Raw genomic sequence first — 26,972 nt, 5'->3', positions numbered from 1 at the left:
GGCCCCTGCATGCACGGGGGCGGGGAGAGGTGCACAAAGCCGTGCACACACCTGCAGACCCCGGGGGAACAGCCCTGAGCAGCATCCGCCTGGCTCCATGGCCCTGCCAGCCCCCTCCTCTGCCTTGGGGCTCAGCCCCTTTCCTGCTGCACTCAGAAAGAGGAGGGGCTTTTGCCCCCCTGCTCCAGGCACTTAGTCCTGACTGCTCTGCAGCAGTAACCACTGGATTCCCTGCAGGAAGCAGGCTTGTTCAAAGGCACAGGACAAGTGGCGATAAAACCAGGATCCTGTACACCACATGGCCACAGATGGCTTATGGAGCCATAGTACCTAAAATAACTGTCATCAGCCCCCGGGTGGCAACAGTGGAAAGTGTGTGTCCCCGCCCCATTTTTAATTTACTGTTTTCTTATGGCAAAATAGTGCCAGCCTGCACAGGCAGGACAATGGGTAATGCAGCACTAAGAACTTTGCATGTGAAAGGCTTCTCTCTGGCCAACTCCTTAGCAAAAGCAATTAATGAACCCACTTTCTTTCACTTCAAGTTGGAGAAAGACCAGCATGCTGCTTCCTAAAGAGCAAGGAAGAGAATGGGTAGATTCAGTCAGCATACAAGAGGTATTTGCCCAGACTCCATTATGAAGACATCCCATCACAGGCACTGGGAACAGATGGACAAGCAAGAACACACACCAGACCTTGTAGTCTTCTGCTCTTCTCACCCCAACACTTGTATCCCCTTTGTTATGCAGGCAGTTTTGGAATGATTCCAGTCTGGCACCAATTTGTTCCTCCTGATGCTTGTTACTAGAGCCATCTAATTCCATCACCAAGACCAAGCAGCAGCTGAATGCAGGTAGTTCCACACATAGGAAAGGGAAGAGACCTCAGCCCAAAGCCCAGATCTAGACAACCAGGCTTTTGAAAGAGGGGAGGATTAGCTTCCCCTCTTCTATTTCTGGGATGTACCAGACAGCTACAGCACTTGGTCTCTGCAGGCTGCATTCCACTAGCAGGAATGACGAAGATTAAAAAGGTGCCTTTGGCTTAACGCAGATCACAAGATTAAACTAAAACCGCACCATCCTCAGCTAGGTGCACTTACCCTTCTCTCTCCAGAATGCTGTTATTCCCAGCAAGCTCCAAGCTAGGGTTCTATTGCTACTGCCCTTGGCCACATCCCTCTGCACAGAAGGGGCCATGAGCTTACCAGAAGCTGCCTGCTGAAAAATAAAGCAAATAAATACCACTACACCTGGAGCACAGCATGGAGGGAATGGTTCTTTTATTTCAAAAGACATTAAGACAATTTTCAAATTTTAGTATCAAAACACTTGATATGGTTTTTCTGCAGATTGGCCCCTACAACCACGAACAGCCAAGGAGCGCTCGAGCTGACGAGCTACACAATGCAAACTTCACACTGACCACAGTGCGTGCGCCTCACAACACAACTGAGCTTCAGTAATACGCTGCAGGATGGCTTGTACCCAGTTAAGACATCAAGAGTGCTCCTGGCAGGAAGGGATCCCCTCACAGAAAAGCAACTCTTTGAACAAGAGACATTTTTGTATTTAAACTATGAACATGTTTGCCCAGTGATGAGTGACAAAGCTTGGTGCCACAGCACTTAATGAAGGCAAATTCAACCCCAGTGGAAGCAATGGGCTAGAGGAGCTGCCTGCTTTTATGTTTGTTAGTAGCCTAGAGAGGGGGACTGGGCCACATAGGGTGTAAGAAGGTCCATGCAACTAATTCTCATGTTTAAAGAACAGGTTTGGTCTTAAAAGAGGAACCCCCACTTGGCTGTGACCCCTGGCTCTGGGACAGGAGGGGAGTTACCTTAAAGCCGAGACTGCACTGTGCTTTTTGGCAAACAGCTCCTGTGAGTTCCAATTCCCACTAGCCCTATGCAGGTGGAGCATGGTTCCCCCATAGGGCCTGCATTTCCAGGCAGGCTTATAGGAATGGTCCCCCTTCCCCTCCCTGCTGCAGAGGCAGAGGAGCAGAACTTACAGACACAAGGTTAGTATCAAATTGTAAAGCCATGAGCTTCCCACATTGCTTGTGAGCCCCCTCCCCCCAGGCTACATGGAACATTTACAGTAGCCACTACAAAAGAGGTTGTACAAAACATGTGCAATCTCAGACGTGCTCTCCAAACATTATTGCATTGCTTTATTTCCCTTAATGAAGCTGTTTAAGGCTCTGCCCAGCCTGGTGACCTTTAACCCTTGGGCAAGCTGGCGGAATGTGTTTGGCTGAATTGGCAACAGGAAGGTAAACGGTGAAGCCCAGGGTTACAGGTCAGCACTGGATGGGCTGGCCCAGCAGTGTGGCAGAGGCGTGGCAGGGGTCCTTTACATTTCGTTCAGGTCTAGCAGGGTCTGGTCCAGCATTCTTTGCGTGCAGAGATGCTCCTCTTTGGTGGATTTCAGTTTATCTGGCAGGAGGTAAGAGTCAGACAGTCAGAAGTCAATTTAAAACTGCACAGACCCAGCCAGAGCTCGACCCGTGCCCAGCACAGCAGCCTTATATTAGCTCCTCCTTAAATGGTGGCTGCAGCACTCCTTGCAACCACTAACCCTGGGGTTACCCAACTCATTGGTGGCCTTTATCTCTAGAGCAGCTGGTGCCCCCAGTGTTGCTGCTGCTCAAAAGGTCTGTGTTTAGCGAGTGCCGGCGCCTGGATTGTGTGTGCAGAAGCGTCAGTGACACTGGCCTCCCCCAGTGCTTCAGAGAGCAGACCCCAGCCCAGTGGCCAAGGATTCACCAGCAGGCACCCAAGTTGCTCCAAGCTGTGTTCAGCAGATCCCTTCAGCCAGAGAACTCCACCCAATGCCTGCCCCTCCCAAAGTTCACACCGGAGGCATTAACTGCTCACATGTCATGGGACCAGCAGCCCTGCAAAGGTGGGACTCTACAGCAAGGCCTCTTAACAGGGGTAGCAGCCAGCCAGGAAGCTGCTCTCCACAAGCAGGAGACAGTGGCTCAATGACAGCATGCATGCTCAAGCCCACCCAGAGGTCATGACATGCTCCCTGGGCCAGGGGAGCCCACATCAGTTGCCAGGGTTCTTGCTTAATCATGTTGCCCCAGCAAATCCCAACATGCAGGAATACCGGACAGGCATGCTGCAGGAAGAGAGTACATCGATATAGGCGGCCTGTTAGGGCATGGCCAGAGACGCAGTGCATTCTTCTGGAGCACCCTGGAGGTCAAACTGGGAGGAAGGCTGCTTCCTGGTGCAGAAGCCAGGGGTCCTGCCCAGGAGCCCATGGAAGCTGCCTCTACACCCCCTGTACCAACCCACACAGGATTCCCACCCTCAGGAAGGCATTAGTGACAGACACTTGCTTCCAAGAAGCTAATCCCCACACCAGCTGGGGTCCTTATGGACCAGCCCCCACAGCTGTCCAAGCCCCTCCCCAAACTTTGAGCTGGAGCTCGTCTATAGAAAAGTAGCACAGGGTTGCAGTCATCTTACAGACCGTGAGGTCAGTGGTTTATTGTCAGAAACAGCCATCAATCCATGCAGCAGGAAATCCTACAGGCATTCAGGGGACAGCACTTACATATACACATTGGTCTTCTCTATAGCAGCTTGCCTAATAGATACAGGCCTCTAGGTCAGCCCACACCCACAAGCTGGAGGGGACTGCTAGTCTGACTCCACGTGGAGCCCTGCAGTGCCCAGCAGGCCAGTAGGGCACAGCTGCCAGCCTGATAGACTCTCAGGTCCTAGGGATTTACTGCACTGGAGAGAGGTTAAATCTCATTAAAAAGAATAAATTAAAAAAAAGGAATCAGTACATTAGATACTGGACTGCAACTGCCTCCCACCCCCTTAGCAGCAATTGCACAAGGTGGGCAAGCTGCATGCCTGGTAATAATGATCAAAATTCACTGTGGTCCACTGGGCAGGTCTCACAATAAGCTTGTTTTTATGTCATTAGTGGGGCCCCTCCTCAGTCACATAGATCATGCAGCGTTAACTTCAGCTCGTTAGAGAGCAGGCGGTTTTTCTCATGCTGGCTGTACAGGCGCTCTGCGGCGGCAACAGGAGGATTAGGAAAACAAGGAGAGAAAGAGAAAGAGAAAGAAAAAGAGAAAGAGAGAGAAAGGGAAGGTTAGTAGAAGACCAAGGTGAGCATGTTAAACAACCTGTCTCAGCATCTCGTGGCTTTATGACTTCCAAGCCATGGGTGCCTCAGCATGCAAACAGGAAGCAGACTGGGTCAGAGAAGGAGCCAAGTACAGACAGAAGTGTTGCTGTGCATTTGTAGTGATACAGGAAGGTAGAGGACAGTGCTGGAGGATGAAGCCTATGCGCCAGCCTGTTTCTTATGCCCCGACACTGGATGACCCTTGGAAGCACCTTGTTCTGTATAAGAAGAGTGCAAGAAAGCAGAGTAGTGGTTAGGGCCATTTAGGGCAGCATTTATGTGGGCCTAGCGCTTGTAAGTCTGGGTCCCAAGAGCTAGAAGGATCACCTGCAGAGTGAGAGTTTGGCCCCTCCACAAACTTCCGACCAGGCCAGCAGCACGAGGGAGGCCCAAAGCCTTGCCTGCTTTCAAACAGTATTAGCGATGAGCCTCCGTGGAAGTCCCTCAGACAGATGTGTCAGGACACTGGAGCAAGGATGCCCTGCCCATGCTCCCGATGGAGTACATGCTACCCAGCAACACCAGCCAGGCACTCTAGGTAGTAGAGCAGAGCTAAGTCCAGAACCACATGGTCAGCTAGCAGGACAGGGACAGATGCTTCAGAACAGGACCAGCCTTTGGCATGCTGTATTTACATTTTAGCCCTGGGGATGGTACAGCAGCGTGCTGTTGCCTGACAAAGCCAGGCTGAGTTCCTAGAGGCCTGCTCCATTGCCTAGGACTGGGCCAGCAGCCTCACAACTGGAGGGGCAGGCATCTACAGGTTCAGCTTTCCTGCCAAACAGGACAGAAGGCATGCAGCCTTCCTGCAGCATTCTGGGGTCAGAGGGAGCAGGCACCTAGTGCACACCAGCCACCACTCAGGGGAAAGGAAAGGGACCAAAGTCAGCAGCAGGTGTGACCTGATGTCTATGGGGCTGCTGCCCCATCCTTGGGGAGTTGTTGCTTGCTCCAGCAAGGGCTCTACTCATTAGATACGCATTCTCTGGGCTGGAAGGCTGCTAAACAAACCACCCAGTGACTCGTCTAAGCCTGAGGTTAAATAGCAGTTGTAGAAGCAGGAAAGGGACAGAGCCCCTGATGTGGCACCTACAGCAGAAGTAACATGGAATTTCACTCGGATCCCCATAGATCTCACCCTCTCTTGGGGCCACTGCTCACTGGGACTATCTGCAGAGGCAGGCAAGGCTCCAGGCAGACTGCAAACACAGCCTCTGCTTGGGCAGAAAGAGCCAGAGGCAGAGCACAGACCACCTCAATATGACTGTGTGAACTGTGGGACCATCAGCACAATGGATGAAAGCCAGAGGTCAGTGCAATAGCCTACAGGAAAGGAGCCAGGTGCCGGTCCACTAACTAGCCAGATCCCAGGAAAGGGGCTTTGTATCCAGCTATGCTGCTTTGTTCTTGAGCCGGCTGGCTTCAGAAAGATCCCCCACCCCCAGGGCTAAAGAAGGATGGTGCCAGATGGCCTGGAGGCTCAGGCTTGCATCTCAAAGGGCTTTTATCTGTGTTTATGACACCTCTAGCCAGGAGCCCAGCCCAGCCCACTGCTGGGCAAGAAGCCTAGCAGACTACAAAGTGACTACACCCCAGGCCAGACACTGCCTCACCTGGGCACTAGCCATCCACCTCTGGGCAAGGAGGTCCTGCCCTTACCTCCTTTCTTCAAGGTCATTTCAGAAGCACTTCTACCCGCCATCCCATGCAGATTTAGATGGACTTAATCCACGCCTAAGCAGGTCTTTCTAGGCCTCCCTGACCCAGGGGACAGCCTCAGATCTAGGACAGGATGTCTTACCTGGCTCAGTGCTGGTTCAGCCCACCACCCTCCCCAGACTAGTTGGGATGTCTAGGAGCAGCAGTAAGAGGATAAAGGCAGGGGTCATATCAGGCCTGAGATTGCAACGTGATGCTGCTCATGCTGGGGAGGCAGCAGGTTTCTTAGCTGTGGCAGAAGCCAACAAGGAGCTTTGCTATGGAGGGTATGTGACAGTGAGACTGCCTTCATAGGATACGCTGCAGAAGTACCTTCCAGACCTCTCCAAAGTCCCCAGGAATGCCCAGCAGCAGGGCTGACTGATCTGGCAGGGACAGCTTTTCGCTCTGCACCATGCCCTGACAGTCCAGGCCCCCCATGCCAGAGAACGATGCCAGGAAGTTCCAAGTTGGCAGTAAGATGTGGCACTCGCAGATGTGCCTGCAACACGTGTGCAACCATGCAACCTCCAAGGACCGAGTGGATCCCACCACAGACCTGCAGCCAAGGGTGCCTATGACCAGCTCTGCACTTTGAGGCCAATAGGATCCCTTTTGTACAGAAACACCCACATCTGGAAAGCAGAGGCAGATGCCTTGCCTCCAAGCAGGCACAGGTCAGTGCAGAAACTTTACTTCTTACCAACACCAGAATTCAGCAGGCATTTAATATGAATACTTTGATGGGATACGAAAGCTAACAGACTCAGAACCTCTGCACAGCGTACTAGCACAAAACAGCTCCACCACTAATCTGCATAGGCTTAAATAAATAAATAAATAAAATAAAATCAGGGTGATCATGACCAAATGCAGCCTCAGGATTTTTCCTGCACCAGGAGGGGTCTTTAGCAACGTCACATGAACACTTGAGGCAAGAACAGATGGCCACAGGGAGCTTGGTGCAACATTGATGTATTCCACTGACAAGGGAGTTGCACTGGGGCAACACTGACACCAGGACTCTCTAGGACAGAGCAGTCACTAGATACCCATTCTGAGAGCAGCTGTTTCACTCACCGTGAATTTACACATGTAGGTGGTTTTTTTTCCCCCCTTAAAAAGGCGACTTCACGCTAAACCAAGAGGCAAGAGAGAAGTACAAAAGGAGCTTTATGACTACACAGAATAGGCAGATGACAAAAGACACTCAGCCCCACACCCAGACACACAGTAAAGGCAGCCCTGGTGTGTACCAGTGTCTGGCATGTCAGTCGTACACGGAAAGCTTTGTTTAGGAGCACGTGCAGTGAACCGGGGGCTGCGGCCACTGTCAAGTTTCACAGCATCTTTACAGTGTTGACTCCCTGGGCTGCCTTGCATACAGTCTAACTGAACATGGGCCCTGGAAGGCACAGTGAGCAGGAGGATGAGCGTGTGAGAGTGAAGGTTGCAGATGCAGAACAAGTGATCAAGCAGAGAGGCAAATCCAAAGTGGAGTTTGGAATCACAAGATTTATCTGCGTGAAACAAAGAAGGAGACACGCATTTTAGGAGAGGTGTGTGCTGGCACACTGCACACGCGGGGCAGCAAGTGCTCAGGTGCCAGAGCCAAGGGTCCTTACTTCTACGCGGTGAGCACCTGCCCACCCCCAGTTAATGGTATGGGAACACACAGAGTAGCTGGTTAGAATCCACAGCAAGTCAGAACAAAGCCAACAGCTGGTTATGCCAACAGACTCGTTTGGCTACTTCCACAGATCACTTATCTACTCAATCCAGCCTCACAGCAACAGTCCCTAGGTTTAGCCAGCGCCACCTCATCCAAGCCCAATCCTTGGAGCCACCCTGCTTCAAACGGCCTGCTACAGGGATGGCTGTCCCCAGCATAATGGGAACTCCACTACTCAGATCAACAGATTCATGCTAGTCCCGTTGAGCACGGCTTTACGCCAGCCCTACTCAGCACCATACATGCAGATTGCAGGGACCCGACGCCAGCGTTAAAGTTATGGCATGCTGCAAGAACCTCCGCCTACACCCAGAGGCAGAGATCTGTAGAAGTAACCGACTCACGCAGTTAGTGTCACTTCTGTAGCCAATGTCTCAATCACGGCAAACCAAGCAAGCGCTGGCCCAAAGGCCTGCTCAAGCAAGGACAAAACACCAGCCAGCTCATATTTACATGGAAGTCATGTCATTGAGGGCGTGGTCCAATTCCTCACTAATTGCTTTGTACTTCAGTTTCTGGGCATAGAGCTCATCTAGAAAGGTTTGGAGAAGAGGGAAACAGTGAGGGAAAAGGAAGAGCCGATCAAAAACTCCAGTGGGTGGAGCAACAGCAGAGGATCTGCCAGCAGGAAACAACGAAGCGTGTGTGGAGACCCCATGGCCAGGTCACATCAAGAGCCTGTTTTGTTGAAAAGGACAGCTTGAAGACAGAGCTGGGCCCAAACAAGCCCTGCAGGCAATGCACCACAGTGCCAATGGAGTCAACTCCAGGATTTTAAGAATTAAAAATATTCCACTGGCTCTAAATTCATGTGTAAGACTTAGCTGCCCTGCTGGATCCGCAGGGACCAGTGCTGGATTGTGAGGAACACAGGTGGCTGGAAGTGAAGGCACAACCCTCTTCAGAGGGAGTGGAACAGGTTTCTCTAGCTAAGAAGGGCAGAGAGCAGCTGGAGCACTTGTATTGCTTCTCTCCCCGCCCCGCTTTCAAGCACAAAACCTGTTTTGAACTGATTCACCAGCAGACCCTAGGAGGGACTCCCATGCCAACACATACATACACCTGGGCAGGAGGAGCTAGACAGACTGCACCTGCATTATCTGCCATATAATGGAGCAAGGCAACAGACCCTGCCATCACTGGCTGAGCAGAAGCCAGTGTGCAGGCACATACCAACTCACTCTCAGGGCTACTAGGGACTCCACCCCCATGGCCATCTATGCTGTAGAGCAGCTGCTCACAATGCAGCCACTGTTTGCGTGGCATGCCCCACTGGCCCCCAGCTACGTTGCTGCAGCAGCAGGACAGCTGGAGCCAGCAGCCCAGCTGAGGGACAGGCTGCAGCATGCAGTGCTGTCTCCATGAGAAGTCATGCAGCTCACAGCTCTGTGAGAGTTGCACCTCGCTCTGGATCACTGCCTGGCTTCATCCACCTGCTGCTTGGCTGCTGTTATGGAACAAGGCTTGGGTAACACCCAAAACCAGATTTCTAGATAAGCCTTTGCAGAGAGCTGGGGAGGCTGGTGGCCTTGCTGTCTGGGGTCACTCAGACCCAGCTCTCTGGATCTATGCCCAGGGCAGCTGGGCAGGCCAGGAAGTCTGTTTTCCATGGCCTGGTATCACCCAAGACCACACCTAGCACAGCACTCCACTGAACAGCCCCGGTTGGCATGGACGGGTAGCAGAGGAGCTCTGACCTCCTTGGCTCAGGTCTACCCAAGTTTGATCAAGAGCACAATGATGTCCCAAGCAGGGGGCAGTCCGTCCACTCCCTCAGTTCCAGCCTCAAGCCCCACAGCTGCTGGGGCTGAGTCCATTAGTACTCCTTGTGACAGCGTGGCTTCTCCAACCCCACAACGTACCTTCCAAGTCATCAATGGTCTTCTCCAGTTTGGCTACTGATCGCTCAGCAAATTCGGCACGGGTCTCCGCCTGTCCCAGGAGAGGAGTCAGAGTCAGTCAGTCAGCAGGATGGCAGGCACACATGGCAGTGCCATAGGACTGCAGGACTCAAACCTGGTGCCCCCCTACAAGCTTGGACACCCCCCACCCCCCAGGTCTGCCCAAATCCCACATGCCAAAAAGCATGTTCCCCTACCTGAAGACTACTGCCACTCACCTCCTTGAGTTTGTCAGTCAGGATCTTGATCTCCTCTTCATACTTGTCCTCTTTTTGGGAGTACTGTGGAAGAGGCAGGCAGTCAGGCCTCAGCTGTGCCCAGCTCTACTCACTACCATCCTTCCTGCAGGCAGTTCAGAGCCTGCCAGTGAGTTACCAAACCCTCCATGAATAGCAGAGAATGGAGGGATTCACTTCTGCTTCTAGATGTGCCATGAAGTTCCCCAGCCCAGAGGACCTGCCTCTATTCCCAAGAGCCATGTCTGCCTGGCAAGCACCCAGCTGGGATTCTGGCTCCTGGCCTCTCTTGTTATAGTAGAGCACAGAGGGGACTGCCCAAACAGTTGGGCCCAGGTTCCTGGAACAAGCTTCACAACTCATCACCGGACTGACCCCCTGCAAGGCCAACACTACTTGCTAACAGCATTTAAAATGTTGGTAAGCCTAGGTCTGCAGTATCGAGGAGCATGAGCAACGTGCTGCAGGAAAAAGCTGTAACAAGGCTCTTAGCTCTTGGGATGTGTGGGGGCCAGAGCCCCTGGCCAAAGAGCAGGCATGTTCTGGGCCCTCCAAAGCAGCCCTACCTTCTCAGCCTGGGCCTCAAGAGACTTGAGATTGTTCGTGACATTCTTCAGCTCCTCCTCCAGCTCGGAACATTTGCTACGGAGGTTTGTAAAGAAGGCAGGAGAGAAGGACAGAGAAACAGGAGGGAAAGAACACGGGAGAGAGAAGAGAGAGAAGAAAAGTGAATCCACATGTAGAGACCACAAGGAGACAGGGCTCCTGGAAGCAGGCTGGGTGAAGCCAGCACTTGTGCAGGTAGTGAGCACCACCCAGGTGCTTAGACCAGATGCCCCCTTTTAAGCACCTTGTCAATGCTGCTGCAGCATCGACAAGGCCTTAAGAGGGGCTGGATGCAGCACCTTGCACACAGAATGGGATTATTGACCAGTACAGTGGAGAGGGAAGTGAGCAGACAGCTGCTGCTAATCTGGAAGGGGGTTGTCAGCCAGCAAGAGAGAATGGAGCATTCCAGAAGGGAGAGAAAGGAGAGATGCCATTAACAAGTGGAGGGAAGAGAACAGCGAGGAGGCCGCAGGACCTGCAGGTGTCACAGCCCAAGGAGGGGACAGTTAGTACCTTTTCTTCGGCCACAGCCAGACACTTCAAGTTCTGGTCCATCATTCGGATCTGCTCCTCCACCTCCCGGACACGACTGTTAGTGGTGGTCACATGATGGCACAAGCCAGGTGGGGGCAAAGGTCAAAAGGAGCACCAATAACAGTAAGCAGAGCAAAAAATGGGGAGGGGAAACAAAGAAGAGTCTTGGTCATGACATGCATGTCGGGAGGGAAGCAGAACTCTGCCTGCTGTGTGCACGGCTGACTTTGTTACACAAGGCCCAGAAGACCATGGAAAGGCCCCCCAACTGCCCCTGCAGATCCACTCAGAAGCCTGCACATGTGCGCATTCCTTCTGACCAGGACTTCACCTGCTGTTCCCTGCCCTGAGACCATCCCCAGTATTGCAGAAGTCTGCAGAGGTGGCAGAGTTGTGGCCACTCGTGCTCTGCACCCCAACCCCAGCCAGAGGACCATGTGCCCAGGTGACCACACAAAGCTGTGCTGTTGAGTGCAAAGCAGGAGTGCAAGGGAAGGCCTTTAGCCATGTTTGCTAGGCACTAAGTGGGCCCAGGCAGGCTGCAAGCTCAGTCCCTGTTCCGAACACAAGGTGCGTGAAGCTCCTCTCCTCCCTCACCTGCTGACCTAGCGCCCCCCCCTCCCTCCCCCAGGCCTTGTTTAACAAGGTTTGGGATGCTTTTTCTAGGTTAGTTTCCGTGCAGCGGAGTCATGCAGGCAAGAGCCATGGTGAGATACTCACGACTCTGCAAGCTCAGCCCTCTCCTCAGTGCGCTCCAGGTCTCCTTCAATGATCACCAGCTTCCGGGCAACCTGGAGAAGAGGAAGCCAGACCCTGAAGACAGGAGAGAGAAACAAGCTTCCTCCTCCTAAACCACATAGCCCAGAGGAGAGCACCAGGCAGTCCACTAGTTCCTTTGCAAGGAGAATAGCACATCTGCAGTACTGCGTCCAGTTGTGCCCCACCCACCCCCCAACTACAGAAAGGATGTGGACAAATTGGAGAGAATCCAGTGGAGGGCAACAAAAATGGTTTGGTAGCTCGGGGACACAACTTGTGAGGAGAGGCCGAGGGAACTGGGCTTATTTAGTCTGGAAAAAAGAGAAGACCAAGTGAGTATTTAATAGCCGCCTTCAACTCCCTGAAGGGGGGTTCAAAAGGAAGATGGAGCTGGACTGTTCTCAGTAGTGGGAGATGACAGAACAAGGAGCAACAGTCTCAATTTGCAGCAAAGAAAGTTTTGGTTAGATACAAGGAAGAATTCTCTCACTAGGAGTGGGAGGGTAATAAAACAATGGAACAGGTTAGGTTACCCAGAGAGGTGGTGCAAATCTCCATCCCTGGAGGTTTTCAAGATCTGGCTAAATAGAACCTTGGCTGGGATGATCTAGTTGGGGCTGGTCCTGCTTGGAGCAGAGGGTTGGACTAGATGCGACCTCCTGAGGTCCCTTCCAGCCCTCATTTTTTTATGAATACAAGATAGTGGCTGGCAGCCAGCCTGTCCTCCAGCATCCGCACCAGCAGTATTTTTCCAGACAAAGGGGGAGAAGTCTTTTCCCCAAGCAAAAAAAAAATTGCCAGAGCTGCTGCAGGCCTCACCTCTTCATACTTCCTGTCAGCCTCCTCTGCAATGTGCTTGGCCTCCTTGAGCTGGATCTCCTGCAGCTCCATCTTCTCCTCATCCTTCAGGGCTCTGTTTTCAATCACCTTCATGCCCCTGTCAAAGAAGCAAAAGCAAGGGTTATGCACCACTGTTACTTCCACCCCTTCTCCACAAGCCATATGGGCACATAGAAACGTGGATCTCCAAACCATGTCTCACGGAAGCATGGACAGCTGGCCTAACCCTGGGCTCCACTCACCGTTCACTCTCATCAGCAGCCTTCTCAGCCTCCTCCAGCTTCTGGAGCGCTGTGGCAAGACGCTCCTGGGCTCTGTCCAACTCCTCCTCAACCAGCTGGATACGTCGGTTCAAGGATGCCACTTCTGCTTCGGCCTAGAGAGAGCCAAGCATGGCAATTAACTGGTCTGCAGCAGGATCCGACAGCTGCTGAAGGGATTGACGTAGTGCCCATCACCAAATGAGACACCCGCTAATTGGCAGATTATACCTGGCAGCGCACTGTGGGACTGCCCAAGGGTCAGGAACACATGGCATGTTAGGCAGCATCACACAGCCAGGCCACCCCATGTGCATTCCCAGCAAGTGGCACCTCAGGTCAGAGGGCAGCCAGATTATCTCAGCAGCCTGGCTAAGTGCTCCTTCTGCTAGAAGCCTCTGCCTTTACAGTTCTGGCCACTGGGAACACAACCCCCTCTATCCCACTCTGAAAGAAAGCCTAGGGAGGAAGGGGTGGGGGCTGAAGTCTCTACAGCAAGCACAGGCAATTATTTTGGGCGGAGGGCCGCTTACTGAGTTTTGGCAAGCCATCAAGGGCCACATGACGGGCAGCCAGGGACAGATTAATATTAAAATTTTGTAAATTTTTTTTTAGGGGCCCCATGGGCTGGATAGAATGGCCTGGTAGGCCACATTTTGCCCACACCTGCTCTGCCCGGGAGCTTCTAGCCCAGGGGGCCCACAGCACTAAGAGCAATGATAAACTTCAACATCCTCTCTAGCCTGACACAGAACAAAGCCAACCCCAAATCTGCCCTCAGTGAACTGAATGAGAAGGGGGCTCTGGTCTCCAGAAGGGCTCTCTGGAGGACCATTCAGAGCAGTGTCCCTACAGAGGCTTTGCAGCCTCCTGTCTGAGCCAGAAATGACTCATTTGGAGGCAACTTCTTCTATCGCCACTTCTGCTGCATCAGCAGAGCACCCAGGAGCCCTCCTGAGACCTGCACACCAGGCTTTCCATACACAGCATAGCCTGTCAGACGTTGGTCAGCACTGCTCTGGGCCTATGCCCATGGCCCCTCCTGGGAATCTGGTGGGAAGTCTGCAAAAACTATAGGCATTGGCTCACTGCTTTACAGCAAGCACAACATGCCCCACCCTGCCCCCATCCATCTTCAGAGGTGTCTGATCTCTCCTAATCAGACCAGAAACCCTGTGGAGGAACAGCACACCAGGCCAGCAGCAATCCAGCACAGCTGTGCTGTAATGTCACCCTGTAACCATGTGCTTCATTCTAGAGGTCTCGCTAGGCTTGCTTGAAATAATGCCCTAACTGCCACTTGTGACAAAGCAGCCTGCCCAGACACGTGGTCCGAGCCAGCAGCTTGTGCCCGGGGGGCAGGGCAGCAGCCTGCTGTAACCGTTAAGCAATGAAAGAGGCCAGTGTCAGAACAGGGCTCCATGCAGCTCAGCCTTGGTTTTCCCCTCGGGAATCTGCTCATGCACCACTCCCTTTGCAGGGCAGCACAGCCAGATGCTGCACTCAGCGGAGGAAGGCCACACCCTCCAGAGGCCCATTTCCCAGCACATGATAGGAAAGAGATTTCCCATAGGAAAGTGGGAGAGTGTGCTTGGAGGCTTGTGCCACAGGCCAGAGCAGCCAGCAGCTCCTGGCGCTGGAGTAGGAAAGTAGTTTGTCTGAAGAGGGGTAAAATCATAGGTTAGAGATAGGTCTGGAAAGGCAGCGGCTCAGCTAAAAGTCTGGCTGGATCTTTGGTGGTCACAGAGTCCCAGCAAAAGCCAGAAAGCCATGAGTCCAGGCACACCCTGGCACTCAGCTGGCACAAGACAGAGCCCGAAGCCTCCCTGCCATACCAGGTTGGTGCTTAGCTGGCAGGTCCCGCTGGATCCAAGCCCTGCTGATGCCAGGAGACCCCTTTCCATGAAGAAACCTGCTTTTCCACCCCACCCAACCACAGCAAGGCAGCATCTGCCTTCTCTTCCCCAAGCTTGTAGCCTCAAGGCCCCCCCTTCACCACGTGGCAGAGACATTCCCAGCAGCCTCAAGGACAGCCCTGCTACTAACAGGGTAAGGAATCCGAGTGCACACTGGCTCCCTGGGATGGGTAGGAGGAGCAGCCAGTGTAGAGCCCCCTGCCTGCTGGGGAATGCCCCAAGCACATTCCTCCTGGTATCCCTTCCCCCACCACCAGGGCTCCACAGAAGATACCATCTGGGGGGCTGCCTACCACTACAGGGCCCCTGCCCAAGCTGGAGCACTAGTGAACATCTCATTATGCTGCAGGGCAGCAAGAAGCCCGATGGCCGTGTGTGTTCCTATGACAACAGCAGGCTTCCCTATACCAGGACAATGCCTCTATTACAAAAGAATTCCTGGGGAGGCTGCACATGAAAGCAGAGCCGAGGGCTGGGAGGGGCCTCATTTTACTGCCCCAGGCTCATACCTGCTACCTCCCCTTGCTTTTCCGGGCACCTCCCTGCACACGCAGTGCAGTCTTGGCCTTTCCTGCCGCAAGTCCAAGTTCCTCATTAGCTGCCCACCACACAGCCTGGCCGTGCTTTGCATTGCTTTGCATGTGCTGGAGCCAGAGTTTGAGCAGGCATTTCCGCTCCCCCTTCCCTCTGCACACTAGGCAACAGCCCACCAAGCAGAGCAGCAGATTGGATTGGCACCAAGATAGAAGGCAATGTGGCCCATGCTGGGCACTAGACCAGCAGGCTGGTTACTCTGTGCATGGTCCAGGCCATCCCACAGCCTCTCGTGCACTTCTGTACAGCAACAGTGCAGCTTCCCCACCCAGTGAGGCCTAGACAGAACTATCCCATCCTCACAGGCTTCCAGCAAATCCTGCACAAGCCTGCCTCAGGGATTGGGAATAGAGAAGCAAGGCCAATAGCTCCCTGCCTTGAAGGGCCTGGCATCTCAGTCACTGCACCCCCAACAGGACAGGATACTTGCTGGTGTAGGACTTTGAACCTGGCTGCTCCTTCCCCAGCAGGATGCCAGGACAAGCCCTCAGCGTGAAACCCTGGAGTTCCCCAGTCATTAAGCCTCCATTTAATACTTTCTACCTTGCTTAGTTTTCTTGCACTGGCAGCATAACTAGTGTTGTCACTTCCACTTTCCCAGAACATGCCAAGAGCTGCCGACACCTCTGTGTTAGACTGTGAGCCAGGCAGGATTCCTGGAACCCTTCCCCCATTTCCTCCACCAGAGACAATGAAATACCCTGAGCAGCAAGGTGGTGCCAGTGCAGGGAGGGGTTTCCTCCACACTGCAGTCTCACTGCCCCAGCCACAGAGCACTTCAACTCAGCCCATTTGTGAGAGGAGCGGCAAAGCCGAGGGAAGGCACCAAGCCCAGAGAACTCTTCCCCGGCTCCTGTTACACAACCCATGGGAACCCTGCAGATGCAGCAGGCCAGCAAGGGGGCATAGATCCTGCCCATCACCTGCCTCCTCCCCACAGCAGAGACTCAATCTAAACCCAAGCAAGTTCAGTGGAAGAGCAGCAGAGTAGAGAAGCCAATTCATTACTGTGCACAGAGATCAAAGCAGCAGTGATTGAAGAGTGGGGAGTCCAACAACACCCCCTGAGAGCATGTGCCAGACCTGCACAGCACACCCCCCCCAAAAAAAATTTTGCTACCCTCCATATTCATGAAAGCCCACTTTGAATTTCCAAAAAGAGACCACTCAGACATAGGCTCCATCCCAGGTACACTGCCATCCAACAGCCGACTTCCCGGAGCTGCCCATGCCAGTTCCAAGAGAGAACCCCACCTAGTCTTAGACACAGCCCCAGCAGGGAGCAGCCTGGCTTCCAGATAGTTGTGTGCTGAGGTAATGCTGGAATCTGTAAGGACCCAAACTAAGTTTATGCATATGTTCAGTCAGGCCGCAGCTCCAAGCTGCTGCACAGGCCTGGATTTGGTAGCCATGCATGTCCTACAGCAACTGGCTGCAGCTTGCCAGCAGTGACCCCCTCCCCACCAGGTAGTTTCATAGATACCAAGCACAATAAAGGGAGCCAGAGCCCAGTACTCTGAAGTCCAGATAGCCATGGGTGTGGCCTGGCAGCCCTGCTGTAGGCACAGGCAGCTATTCAGCACAGCTGAACCATCCTAGACTCTAGGGCCCTGGAATGCAGTGAGTTCAACACACACCTATGCAAACACAGGCCAGGAGACAAAAGGAGGAGGAAAAGAAGTCTAGGCCAGGGAAGCACTTTGGAGCTAGGTGGAGGTTTCCCTTCTGCTTAGGAGGCTAGCCCCACAAGTGTTTGCAAGCTTGTTTCTCAAGGGACTGCAGACTCAGAGTCCGCTCCTCCCCATGGTGCCTCCGGGTAGGGCAACTCCCTGGTGAGGAACTGACTCCCTGGGGGAAGGCTACTGCAGAGCAGCAGCTGTGGGCTCACAAGGGACTAGAAGAAAAACAACATGCAGTCAGGCAGCCTGAGCTCTGGGAGACAGCTGCAGGTACCAAGCCACTTCTGGTGTTCAGCCCACAGAATGGTGCAGGTCATGGCATGCTGCCTTGACGAGTCCCCTGTCCTCATCCCTACTTGCTGGTTATCACTGGAGTGCTGCTTCCTCTACCTCCAGCCTTTGGGAAGGCAGCCTCAGCTGGGCAGTGACTAAACCATCCATCTGGGAAGATGAGCCTGCCCTGGGCCTGGCACAACTAACCTGGGCTCCCCAGCACCTTTTCTGCAGGACACAGCCACCAGAGTTCACAGGCAGCCAGCAGGACTCGGGATCAGTTCCCCTCCCCCACCATCCTTAGCCAAACACCACTCCCAGAGCAGATAACCTGCAGGAAGATAGCACCCAGGGAATGGCATTGTTCAAACGAGCATCCTCCCTCCCAGAAAGATCCAAGCTATGCCATTTAGCCTAGGCCAAAAGGGAGTTACCCAGTGCCACACTGGAAATCCAAACAAGACCCAGCTTTAAGCCAGCTACTTCTCAGAGAAGAGAAACCTTCCCTCTCGGTGCCATACTGCAAACATGCTCGCAGACAACTGAAGTCTATAAGGGAGCTTTGTAGGAAGAGATTGTTAGTCCCCAAGGACGCAGTGGGCTGTCCCTGCACTGTACATGCAAGGGTGGGTCATCACCACTCTGCCCAGCTTGACAGCAGGAAAGCAGCCAAGTGGGGTAATTCTCACCAGCTGAGAGGAGCCCTTCCCATTTCTAACCCAGGTTTTAGCACCCTGACCACACTAACTATCATCAACTCCTATCACATTTCAAGTGTAGGCCAGTAGCTCATAGCACACAGTGAGCTGGCTTATTCAGACTACTTTGGGATCAAATCTATCCCCTTCTTATTAGATTACCAAGGCATGAAACTTCTTCCAAGAACAGTAAAGCTTTGATTTCAGTCACTCTAGCATAGAGCTGAAGCTAGAGGCTTCCAGAAGCCAGGGTATTAAGTCTTAGAAATTGGCATAAACATCACTCCAAGCACTGCTCTGATCCAGCCAAATCGCCAAATGTAGAGGCTGAGCGCGCACAGAGTTGATTTTACCAAGGACACAGCTCTGCAAAAGGATTGCTATAATCTCAGCCAGTCAAAGGTTACCAAAGCAGCTCCAAAAAGCAAAGCTGAGCCTCTTGCCCAGTATCTCTGGTACTGACTTTATCTGGACTGCGCCCCAACAGCGAGAGCACACAACTGAACCCAACAGAGCTGAAAGCCGACAAGCCTGGGGGCGGCACGCAGAAGCTGTGGCCTGCCCTTGAAGTCCCAGAACACCCTGCTTTCGGCCTGGAATGAGCTTCCCACAAGACAGAGCCGCTCTGAGCATTGGCTGCAGCAGGGAACCAAATTCCCATGTTCCATGCAGATTTTTCCGACCACAAACCAAGAGCTGGGATGAGTTAGCAGGGCTGCTATTCCTTCAGCTCAAGTTGCAAGGACTTGCTTTGAACTGAAAGCCCAAAGATTCCCTTATAAAGCCACCGCAGGCCGGGAGCATAGCAGCCTTGCGATCTCGTACTGGGAAGGGCCTGGGAGCCCAGTAAAGCCACCAGCTCTGAAAAAGGAGCTGGCAACAGCCTCCCCCACCCGGAGCTGCCAGCTCAGCAACATCCCAAGCCCTGCCAGTAAGATCCAAAGGGGCAATTCGATGAGCAGCCAAGATAAGAGCACCGCCAGGCCGGTGGAAGCCACAGCTCATCCGGGGAGGGGCTGGCACGCCTCTTCCCAAACCGCAAGCAGCACCAGGGCCTCCCCCATGACGCCTGCAACAAGGGTGCTATCCTCACCCGGACCCCCGGCCACCCCCTGGCACCCAACAAGGCAGCCACGTCAGGGCATGGGGACCCCAGGCTGGGGAGGGCAACGGGGGGGAGGGGCCCCACTGGCCGGCACCGACCCTGGCACCGCCCCAGGGGGGGAAGTGCTTCCGCAGAGCCAAACTTGCTGCTTCATTTCCTGCAGTGCAGCGGAAGAGCTGCCCCCCCGCCCCCGGCCTCCACCCTGACACCCCCACGTGGGAGCGGAGCCCACGCCCCAGGACGCCCTGCCCTGCCCTGCGCGGGGGGGGGGGGGGGGGGCACGGGACACACCGCGTTAGGTAGCAGCTCCCCTGCCGGGCCCCGCTCCCGATCGCGACCCCGCTCCGTTTTCCCCCCTCCGCACAAGGCTCCAATCCCGCGCCCTCCCGCGGACCCCGATCCTCCCCTCCGCGGCCGCTCCGGGCCACACCTGCTCGCGGTTGTGGCGCTCGGCCTCCACCTCACGCTGCAGGCGGTCCGCGCGCTCCTCGGCGTCGTCCGCCTGCTGCTGCAGCACCTGGATCTTGCGCTTTACCGCCTCGATCGTGGTAGCCCCGGCCATGACTGCACCCCCGCTCTGCTCCCGCGCCCGCGCTACTCAGCCGCTTCCGCCCGGCCCCGCCCTGAAATACCGGAACCGCCCCCTACCTGGGAAGTGACCTCACTTCCTCCTGCAGCGAGAGGACCCGGATGAGAGCCGCCCTACCCCGCCCGGTTGCCATGGTTACCGGGCGGTGCATCCCTCGCTGCCCTGGCTGCACAGCGGCGCTGGCGCCCCCTAGGGGGGCCCCGGGGCCGAACACAGGCCCCTAGGGTGGACCTGGGCCCCGTGAACTGGGGGTAACCCTGAGGACCCCAACAGTGGGACCTACCCTGCAACGCCCCCCCCGCGCACCCCGAGATGGGAGTGGAGCCCCCAAACATTGGGGAGCTGCCCTCTACCCCGAATCCGCCACCCTGCCTGTCCGCAGTCCCTTGCTGCACACCCCGGGGTGGGAGCGGAGCCACAGGGGCTGCAGCATCTCAGAGCCACCAACAAACCTCTCCTGTGTCCATGGGCCGGGGCACAGGAGCCACACGTGGGCTCCCGAGTTGTCTCTCCACAGCCCCTCAAGTCCCAGCCACCCCTCAGTACCCACACAGGCCATGAGGAAGACACCCCCCCGCAAAGTCCCCAGGCTCAGGGCTCACAAACCCCCTGATGCGGCCAATGCGTGTATCAGTTCCCGCGTCCAGGGACGCCCTGACCCTGTGCAGGAGCCCATATACATATATGGGTATGAGGACCAAACGCCTCATCGCCACTTCCCACAACGACATCATCCGTTTCTGCCGGCTCAGCTCGGCATTCCATTAGGCTGAGCTCACGCAGCCCGCGTCTCCCACGCCTTCCCCGGCAGGACGGCAGACATCCTGCTCGAGACAGGACTGTCCAGAGATGAAGCAAGGAGCCCGTTTTCTAGGTTAACTGCATAGGTAACTGGGTTACTCATTGGCATTGCGTGATTCAGCCTGCCGCACCGCCTGGGTCTGCAATGCCAGAGTCTGGAGCTCTGCTCAGCTGAGGCAAAGCAAATGGCCTCTTACTTAGTACCTCAGCCCCTGACCTGGAAGGCCAGGCCCAGTAGAGAGGGGGCTGTCAGGGCCTGGGCTCCAGTTCCCTGATGTTCTCCCACCTTTACCACTGGGTACAGGGTAGAGCAGTCTTGGGGTGGCTCTGACCTGTGCCATCTGGCAGTGGTCTTTGGAGGACTCTCCACCAGCTGAAAGCTGCTGAAGTTCCTTGGCCCGAGCCTACCCACTCAGTTCTGCCCCCAACCAGCTGTGGGAAAACACATGAGAAATGTATCGCAATGCCTGACTCATTCCACAGGGTTGTGAACCAGCTGCCAGCTCGGGAATGAGTTGCGGGGCCAGCAGTGCTGCTAGGTACCATAACTGTATCACCAGTGCTGCAATATCTGGTGTCCTTCTTAGCCCGCACTCCAGTCATGCAACTGGAGGAGAACTGCACCTTTCACATAAAAAACAAAAAGTTCCAGTCCTTGGGAAAAGGCTCCAAATGGGAATCCTCAAGGCTCAGGAGCTGGAGGCAAACACCAAAGACCCCCAAAGGGGTGATTGCTAAGGCTCCCATGACACATGAGTCACTCTCATGATTCCTGGAGCCCGCACTAGACTTTTTCCCTGGTTGTGGGCAGGGCTGGGTTCTCAGCGGGGACAAAGTAGTGTCAGGGAAGCCACGGCAGTTTACACTAGCTGAGAATCTGGCCACGGTCACTAGAGACCAGGGCAGCTGGAAGCAAAAGGATCTGGAACTTGTAACAGATCTCCTAATCCAGTGCCTTCCCCTTCAAGAGTCACATTTTTTCCACTGTAATTTGTGGCTTCCAAGTCCTGGGCTCTAAATGCCCCAGGACAGGATATCTTTGGTCTTCCCCTGTATGCATGTCCAAAAGCACCCTAGCTGTAGCCAGCCCTGAGTCCTCTTCAGATGTCTCTGCTCTCAGAGGCACAGAGCTGGGAACAGCTTAACTTTAAGTAGCCTTCCTCTGTTCTATGGATTTTGCAGAGAAGCTGGTTTTCAACACGACCGAGGGCACTGACTGCTTTCCCTCACAACAAACCTATTATGCGCAGCCTGTGCATTTGCGCTTAAAAATGAAAAGTTCCTTAGCAGACACCTTAGCCCCAGAACCCTGCAGCTGCTGCTGCCACATTGCTGCTTGCACAAGGCCACACACATTTGCCCTGGTATCTCCTGTGCCTCCTCCACAATGTGCCAGGGCTGTATCCAAGCTGTACTGTTCAGCTAGGCCCATGCAGTTTTGCACAAGGACAGCCTGAAATCAATTCCAAAGCAGCCCAGATGAGGTTCATTTGTGCAGAGAAATGTCCAGGCACAAACAAAGCCACTAATGGGCAGATCTAATCTGACGTGACTGCATCCACCCATTGCTTTCCTGGTATTGCGTTTCAGAGGGACTGAAGTCAATCCATGTGCAGAGGGACTCAAAGGAACTGCCCTTTTTCTGTGAGGTCAAACCCAGCTGTACTTTGTAGGGTCCAAGTCCTGGAGCCTTTACCCCATCCCCACTCAGGGAAAACCCCACTTGCCTGAGCTCAGACCAGTCCCTAAACTAGCCCCATGTTGCTGCTGCCGTTCACACTGACAACCAGCCCCTGAAAATCCAGAGCCGGCGGGCTGTGCAGACCCGAGGGAGGACCAGGATTCCTTTCCCCAGTGCATCTGTCCATTCTGATTCCCTCCTGCCAGGCAGACACAGCATTCTCCCATCCCCTGCCTGTGTCACAGACAACAGCAGCGCAGAGGACAGAGCCCTGCACAGCTGGTTCACTTGTGATGATTACTCACACCCTGCAGGTCTCTGGACAGACTGTGCGAAGCCCTCACCAGGCCTGATCAGACCCTCCAATTACCTGACTCTTGCCAGCCTCGCCAGGCCCTGCAATGAGCCTGTTCTATTAGTTGAAGTCTGCTGGCCATCCCCAGGATATTCATGCAGATTGAGGTTCTCCCGAGGGTGTGTGCCAGGTGCAACCCTCCCCCCACTCCGCTCCCTGTGGGCAGTGGGGCAGAGACGCATGCACTCGGGCCATACTGACCAGCATCATCCAGGCCAGAGCAGCACAGCCGATCAGGCCAAGCATGTGGTGGGGTGAGGGACTATCTGGCCTGGACTGTTCATGCTAACCAGCTAGTGCCAGCGAAGAGAGGTCTTGGGCCCAGCTGCTGCAATCCAGGAACTCAGACAGGAAGGGAAAGGAGCAGAGGGGAAGCAAAGAGAAGCAGGAGGAGGGGAAGGAAACCCCAGCACCCAACTGAACAGGGAAGCCTCAGCTTCCTGGCTGCACCCTGATGAAGCTGGGTGCTTGGCTAGTGTGAAGGCTGAGAGGAGCGCACTGAGACTGATCGCATCCGTCAGGGCCATATTGGACTAGGCCTGATGGAGGAAGCTCAGAGCAAAGAAACCTCCCTCAACTCAGAGGCCAAGGAGATGAGGATTCCTGTTCACGCACCTATTGCACCAGTGTGGGGCACTGCGAGAGCACTCCTGGGGCCAGCTCTGCCCTCTCCTAACCTGGAGCCAGGTCTCTGAGGCTACCCTGCATTTTTGGTCCTAGTGCCAGATTTAACAGAAGTGGATGGGTCCCCACCTCCAGCTGCCCTGTGATGCAGCCTTGAGTCTCAGCACTGGGATGGGAAGCCGGCAAGGCCCCTACTCTGCTTACTGGTTGCAGGTGACACACTTTGTCCTCCTGGCTCCAGCCCTGATGGAGATCCCTGGGCACCGTCTCCCAGGGGCTCATGTTCCCACCGCAGCAGGGGAAGCGGGTGCTATTACAGGGTGCTGAAAGCTCTGTCATCCCTCACATATCTGTGGATGATAAATATGGACAGATAAACCCCTTCTAATTCCCCACAGCAGCTGCAAGGGGCTCTGACAGCCCTTAGCTGCATGATGGATGGGCAAGCGGGTGGCTGGGGCACAGCCCCGCGCAGCTTGTGCCATTGTTTTCCTGGAAACCGTGGCCAACAATAGCAGCCCTGTGCAGTTGTCGAGGTGGCCGCCATGCTTTCATCCCCCAGCCGGCTGACAAGGCTTTTTATGTCTGTGGATCCCAGCTCCTGACCCAAACCATCCTAGCACGGGTGACTCATGGAGGCCGAATGCTGCTGATGAGCTGTTCCTGACCTGTCTCCTGGGCTTGGAGCTCAAGGACAGGGGCTTCCCAGTGGTAACACCCTGTAGTCCTTGTGCCCCCACCCTGGTATCACTCCTGTCACTGTGCTGAGCCCCTGAGCATGGCTCTGTGGAAGCTGCTTCCACCACACCAACAGAAACCCTCCAGGGGCTTGTAGCTGCTCCCTGCAACTCAGCTTTCTGGGCCAGAAGTAGGGCAGGCTGTGGGTAGGAAGAACCCAGCTCAGAGAGTCTCCTCGCATGCCCCAGTTGCTGCTGCAGTGAGGCACAGAAAACCAGTGCACAAAGCTTTCTCTGCCCTGCTGCTCTGAACACGAGCACAAGTCATTGGGGACGTCCTGTTCTGACTAACCCCTGCACCCACCCATGCTCACACTTTTACCCCTGCATGCATTGGGGAGCACCACAGAGACTTTTTAGATAGGCTCTGTGCTGGAGAGACAGGTTCACTGATAGCCCTGAGGACAGGGCGGGGGCAGCATGGACAGTAGCAACAATGGCCCCCAGTGCCAGGCTCCCCCTTGACCCCCACTCCCTCTGGTGTCACCAGACTCTTGGCCATGAATGAGCCTGGCCAGGATCCTCTGGTCTACTAGGACCTGGGCTGAGACCTGAGGCCATGGGCTAAACATTGGAGTGGCTGGCTGCCAGTGACTCAGAGCTTCCCCTCCCTGGAACCTGAATCCTAAGTAACCTCCCCACTAAAGCATGAACAGACCAGAGCCAGGCTTCCCTCTTGACTCACTTCCCCGCTCCCAGCACAGAGGCCGGAGCCTGGCAGGACTGAAGTTGGGATGGACCCTTGCCAGCTCTGATGACGTTCTCCCTGTTCTCAAGGGATGCTTTGTGTTCTGGGGCTGGGCACGAATGCCACTGTCCCAGGGATGCACCGCCTGGCTCCAGACAGTCGTGCAAATCAGGGGCAAGGGATGAAGCCAGACTCAGCATCCTCTCCCTGCAGAACTGACCTCCCCGGCTGCCTGCCCCTTCTCTCATCACCACCTTAGAGTAATTTAGCCAAGCCAAGTCCAGTGACAGCAGAAAGGCCTCTGCACATGCTCTGGGTCATCCATTTCCCAGGTACATGCATGAGAGCACACATGCACACACACCAGCATGCATATGAACAGGCATTGTGGATGCAGATTCCTCGATGCACAGATATGCACCCTAGCACATACAGGGATGACCCTTCACACTCGTCCACCTCTCACTGCCTGGCCTGAGGAGTTGCCACCCACTCATCCTATCCCCCAGACTCAGCTACAAGCCTCAGAGCAGAGACAATCCCTGAGGGCACAGGGCAGGCTGGGCCTCTGTGAGGTGGTGGCTGCAGTCCCAGGGTGAGGACCTCCTAGGGGAAGGTGACCCATGCTGCTTGCTTGCTCTCCCCTGCAGATGCCAGGGGTGACATCCCATCGGCATGAGCTGTGCTGCCCAAAGCAGCGCTTGGGTGTCATCCCTATCTGCCACCAGCACAGGGTGAGCTCCTCCGGTGTCAACCTGAAACCCAAGCTGTGCTTGAATAGCCAGGTATGCAGGCAGCCTATTAATACCCACACACGCTGTGCTGGCAGGCAGCCGACATGCAAACTAAGGGACGGGGAGTGGGGAGGGTGAGCTACGGACCCAGGTCCTTGGGGGACAGTATCTGCAGGGTAAGGGCAAAGCTCAGGGAATTCCCCTGGGGCTCCTAGGCTAGCCCCTAGCCCAGCCCTACCCTGTCTGATGTGAGGAGATGCAGCCAGGCTTCCCCCCCACTTCCAGAACAGCCTGGGCAGCTGGGTGCAAGCGAGAGCAACCCCAAGGCTGCTCCAACTTACACTTGGGCTGTGTGGGTCCCAGCCAGGCCTGGAAGCATAGAGACCACATGCGTGTATGATGGGGGATGCATGCGCCTGCATGATCTGCTTATGCGTGAAAGCATCTGTGCATGTGCCCCTCTGTGCTGCGCCCCACTATACGTACACCAGCCCTGCCATACGTACATCGGCTGCCTTCTTCTCCGCCAGTTCCAGCTTCTCCTGGGCATCCTTCAGAGCCTCCAAGTATTTGTCCAGCTCGTCCTCAGTCCCCTTCAGCTTCTTCTGCATGGCTGCCAGCTCATCCTCCAGCTGCAAAGGCAGGAGCAAGGGGTCACATTGTTGCAGATGCCCAGGACCTGGGCAAACCTGGCTGCCTCAACTTGCTGCCACAACCCTTGGGGTGCCAGAGCCTGGGCAAAGTTCCCCCAGCAGCCAAGGGCCGGCTACACAGAGCCTCACTCATATCCCCCTAGCTCCCCACCAGATGCAGGGATGTTTTGGGGACCTTGGTGCTGCAGGGCTGGGCTTGAGTCTTCACCTCGCTGTGGGGATCTGGGGCCCATCCAACCTTACACTAGTATACGCAAGAGCAGTGCAGTGCCCCTGGCCTGCACCTGGCTCTCCTTGTGCATGTGTGCAGTGGGACAAGCTGCTTAAGGAGCTCCCACCACCTACCCAGCTTCTCCCGAGCCCATGATGGCTCTGTTTCTCCTGAGAGCTGGATGAGGCCCCACTTGGACCAAAACCTCTGACTGCTGTTTAAAAGGAAGGGCGGGTTTGCAGCCCCAGGTATGAACAGGCCAGGAATGAAGCCCTATGACCTTGAAGCAAGGCAGCTGAAGGAGGAAACCTCCCATCTGGGGTTCAGAGGAGGAGGATGAATGGAGTCAGTGCTCTGTAGATGCCCCTCAGGAGGGAAGACACCCTGGGAGCCCCAACTCGTGATGCTCAAGACTGCCTGGGAGCAGGAGTCCATGCAGCACCCTTCTCTTTTACAAAGCCAGACTCAGCTCTAACAGGAATGGGCAGGAGCTGAGGAACCCTGATCCCCCCCCCGGGCAAGAGCCAGTCACACCGTGGAGGAGCTGCTGGACTGGATAGACAGCTGCATGGGGCTCCCTGAGCAGCTGCCTTGGACCAGGCAAGATCCCCTGGCTGTCAGGAGCAGGGCAGGGAGTGCCAGATCTCTGGCACGGGCAGGAGGGAGAAAGCTGTCCGGGCTGGTGCTGGCTGCCCTCGCCCACCTGTTTGCTTCTCTCCTCTGCCTGCTTCTGCTCAGTCTCAGCCTGCTCCGCCCGGTCCAGGGCATTCTCCTTGTCCAGCTTCAGCATCTGCATCTTCTTCTTGATGGCCTCCATCTTCGCTGCAGAGTTCGGGTGCCTCTGCCCTCAGGGACAAGCAGACGGCGGTCTGGGGTTTGGGCTGCCGAGTGCTGGGCAC

At 55.1% G+C, this 26,972-nt stretch overlaps 1 protein-coding gene across 17 annotated transcripts; it reads right to left on the bottom strand.

Moving 5' to 3' along the window:
- Positions 1–1,268: 1,268 nt before the first annotated feature.
- On the bottom strand, positions 1,269–26,972 carry TPM3 (tropomyosin 3). Of its 17 annotated transcripts, none has more exons than XM_090050525.1 (10): positions 26,777–26,971; positions 25,716–25,841; positions 12,718–12,851; positions 12,455–12,572; positions 11,597–11,667; positions 10,300–10,375; positions 9,716–9,778; positions 9,459–9,528; positions 8,050–8,128; positions 1,269–2,443 (listed from the first exon to the last, which is right to left on the bottom strand). In XM_090050525.1, the coding sequence occupies exons 1-10, from the start codon at positions 26,888–26,890 to the stop codon at positions 2,440–2,442; spliced, it is 855 nt and encodes a 284-aa protein (XP_089906651.1). In that variant the 5' UTR covers positions 26,891–26,971; the 3' UTR covers positions 1,269–2,439. The 17 variants fall into 17 exon arrangements, with proteins under 17 accessions (XP_089906651.1, XP_089906653.1, XP_089906649.1 ...); XM_090050528.1 differs by lacking the exons at positions 1,269–2,443; positions 10,300–10,375 and adding exons at positions 7,218–7,384; positions 10,856–10,931 and having other exon boundaries at positions 26,777–26,972; XM_090050524.1 differs by lacking the exon at positions 1,269–2,443 and adding an exon at positions 7,218–7,384.

The sequence above is a fragment of the Crocodylus siamensis genome, chromosome 6, assembly GCF_052110815.1.
Source record: "Crocodylus siamensis isolate JL-2025a chromosome 6, ASM5211081v1, whole genome shotgun sequence".
Lineage (NCBI taxonomy): Eukaryota > Metazoa > Chordata > Crocodylia > Crocodylidae > Crocodylus > Crocodylus siamensis.
This window is presented reverse-complemented; position numbering and strand designations above follow the sequence as displayed.

Coding starts and splice junctions, on each gene's coding strand:
- TPM3 (XM_090050528.1), bottom strand. CDS start 26,890: ATGGAGGCCATCAAGAAGAAGATGCAGATGCTGAAGCTGGACAAGGAG. Junction 25,842..26,776: donor CAGAGGAGAGAAGCAAACAG/GTGGGCGAGGGC, acceptor CTGCCTTTGCAG/CTGGAGGATGAGCTGGCAGC. Junction 12,573..12,717: donor GCTGCTGATGAGAGTGAACG/GTGAGTGGAGCC, acceptor CTTCTTTGACAG/GGGCATGAAGGTGATTGAAA.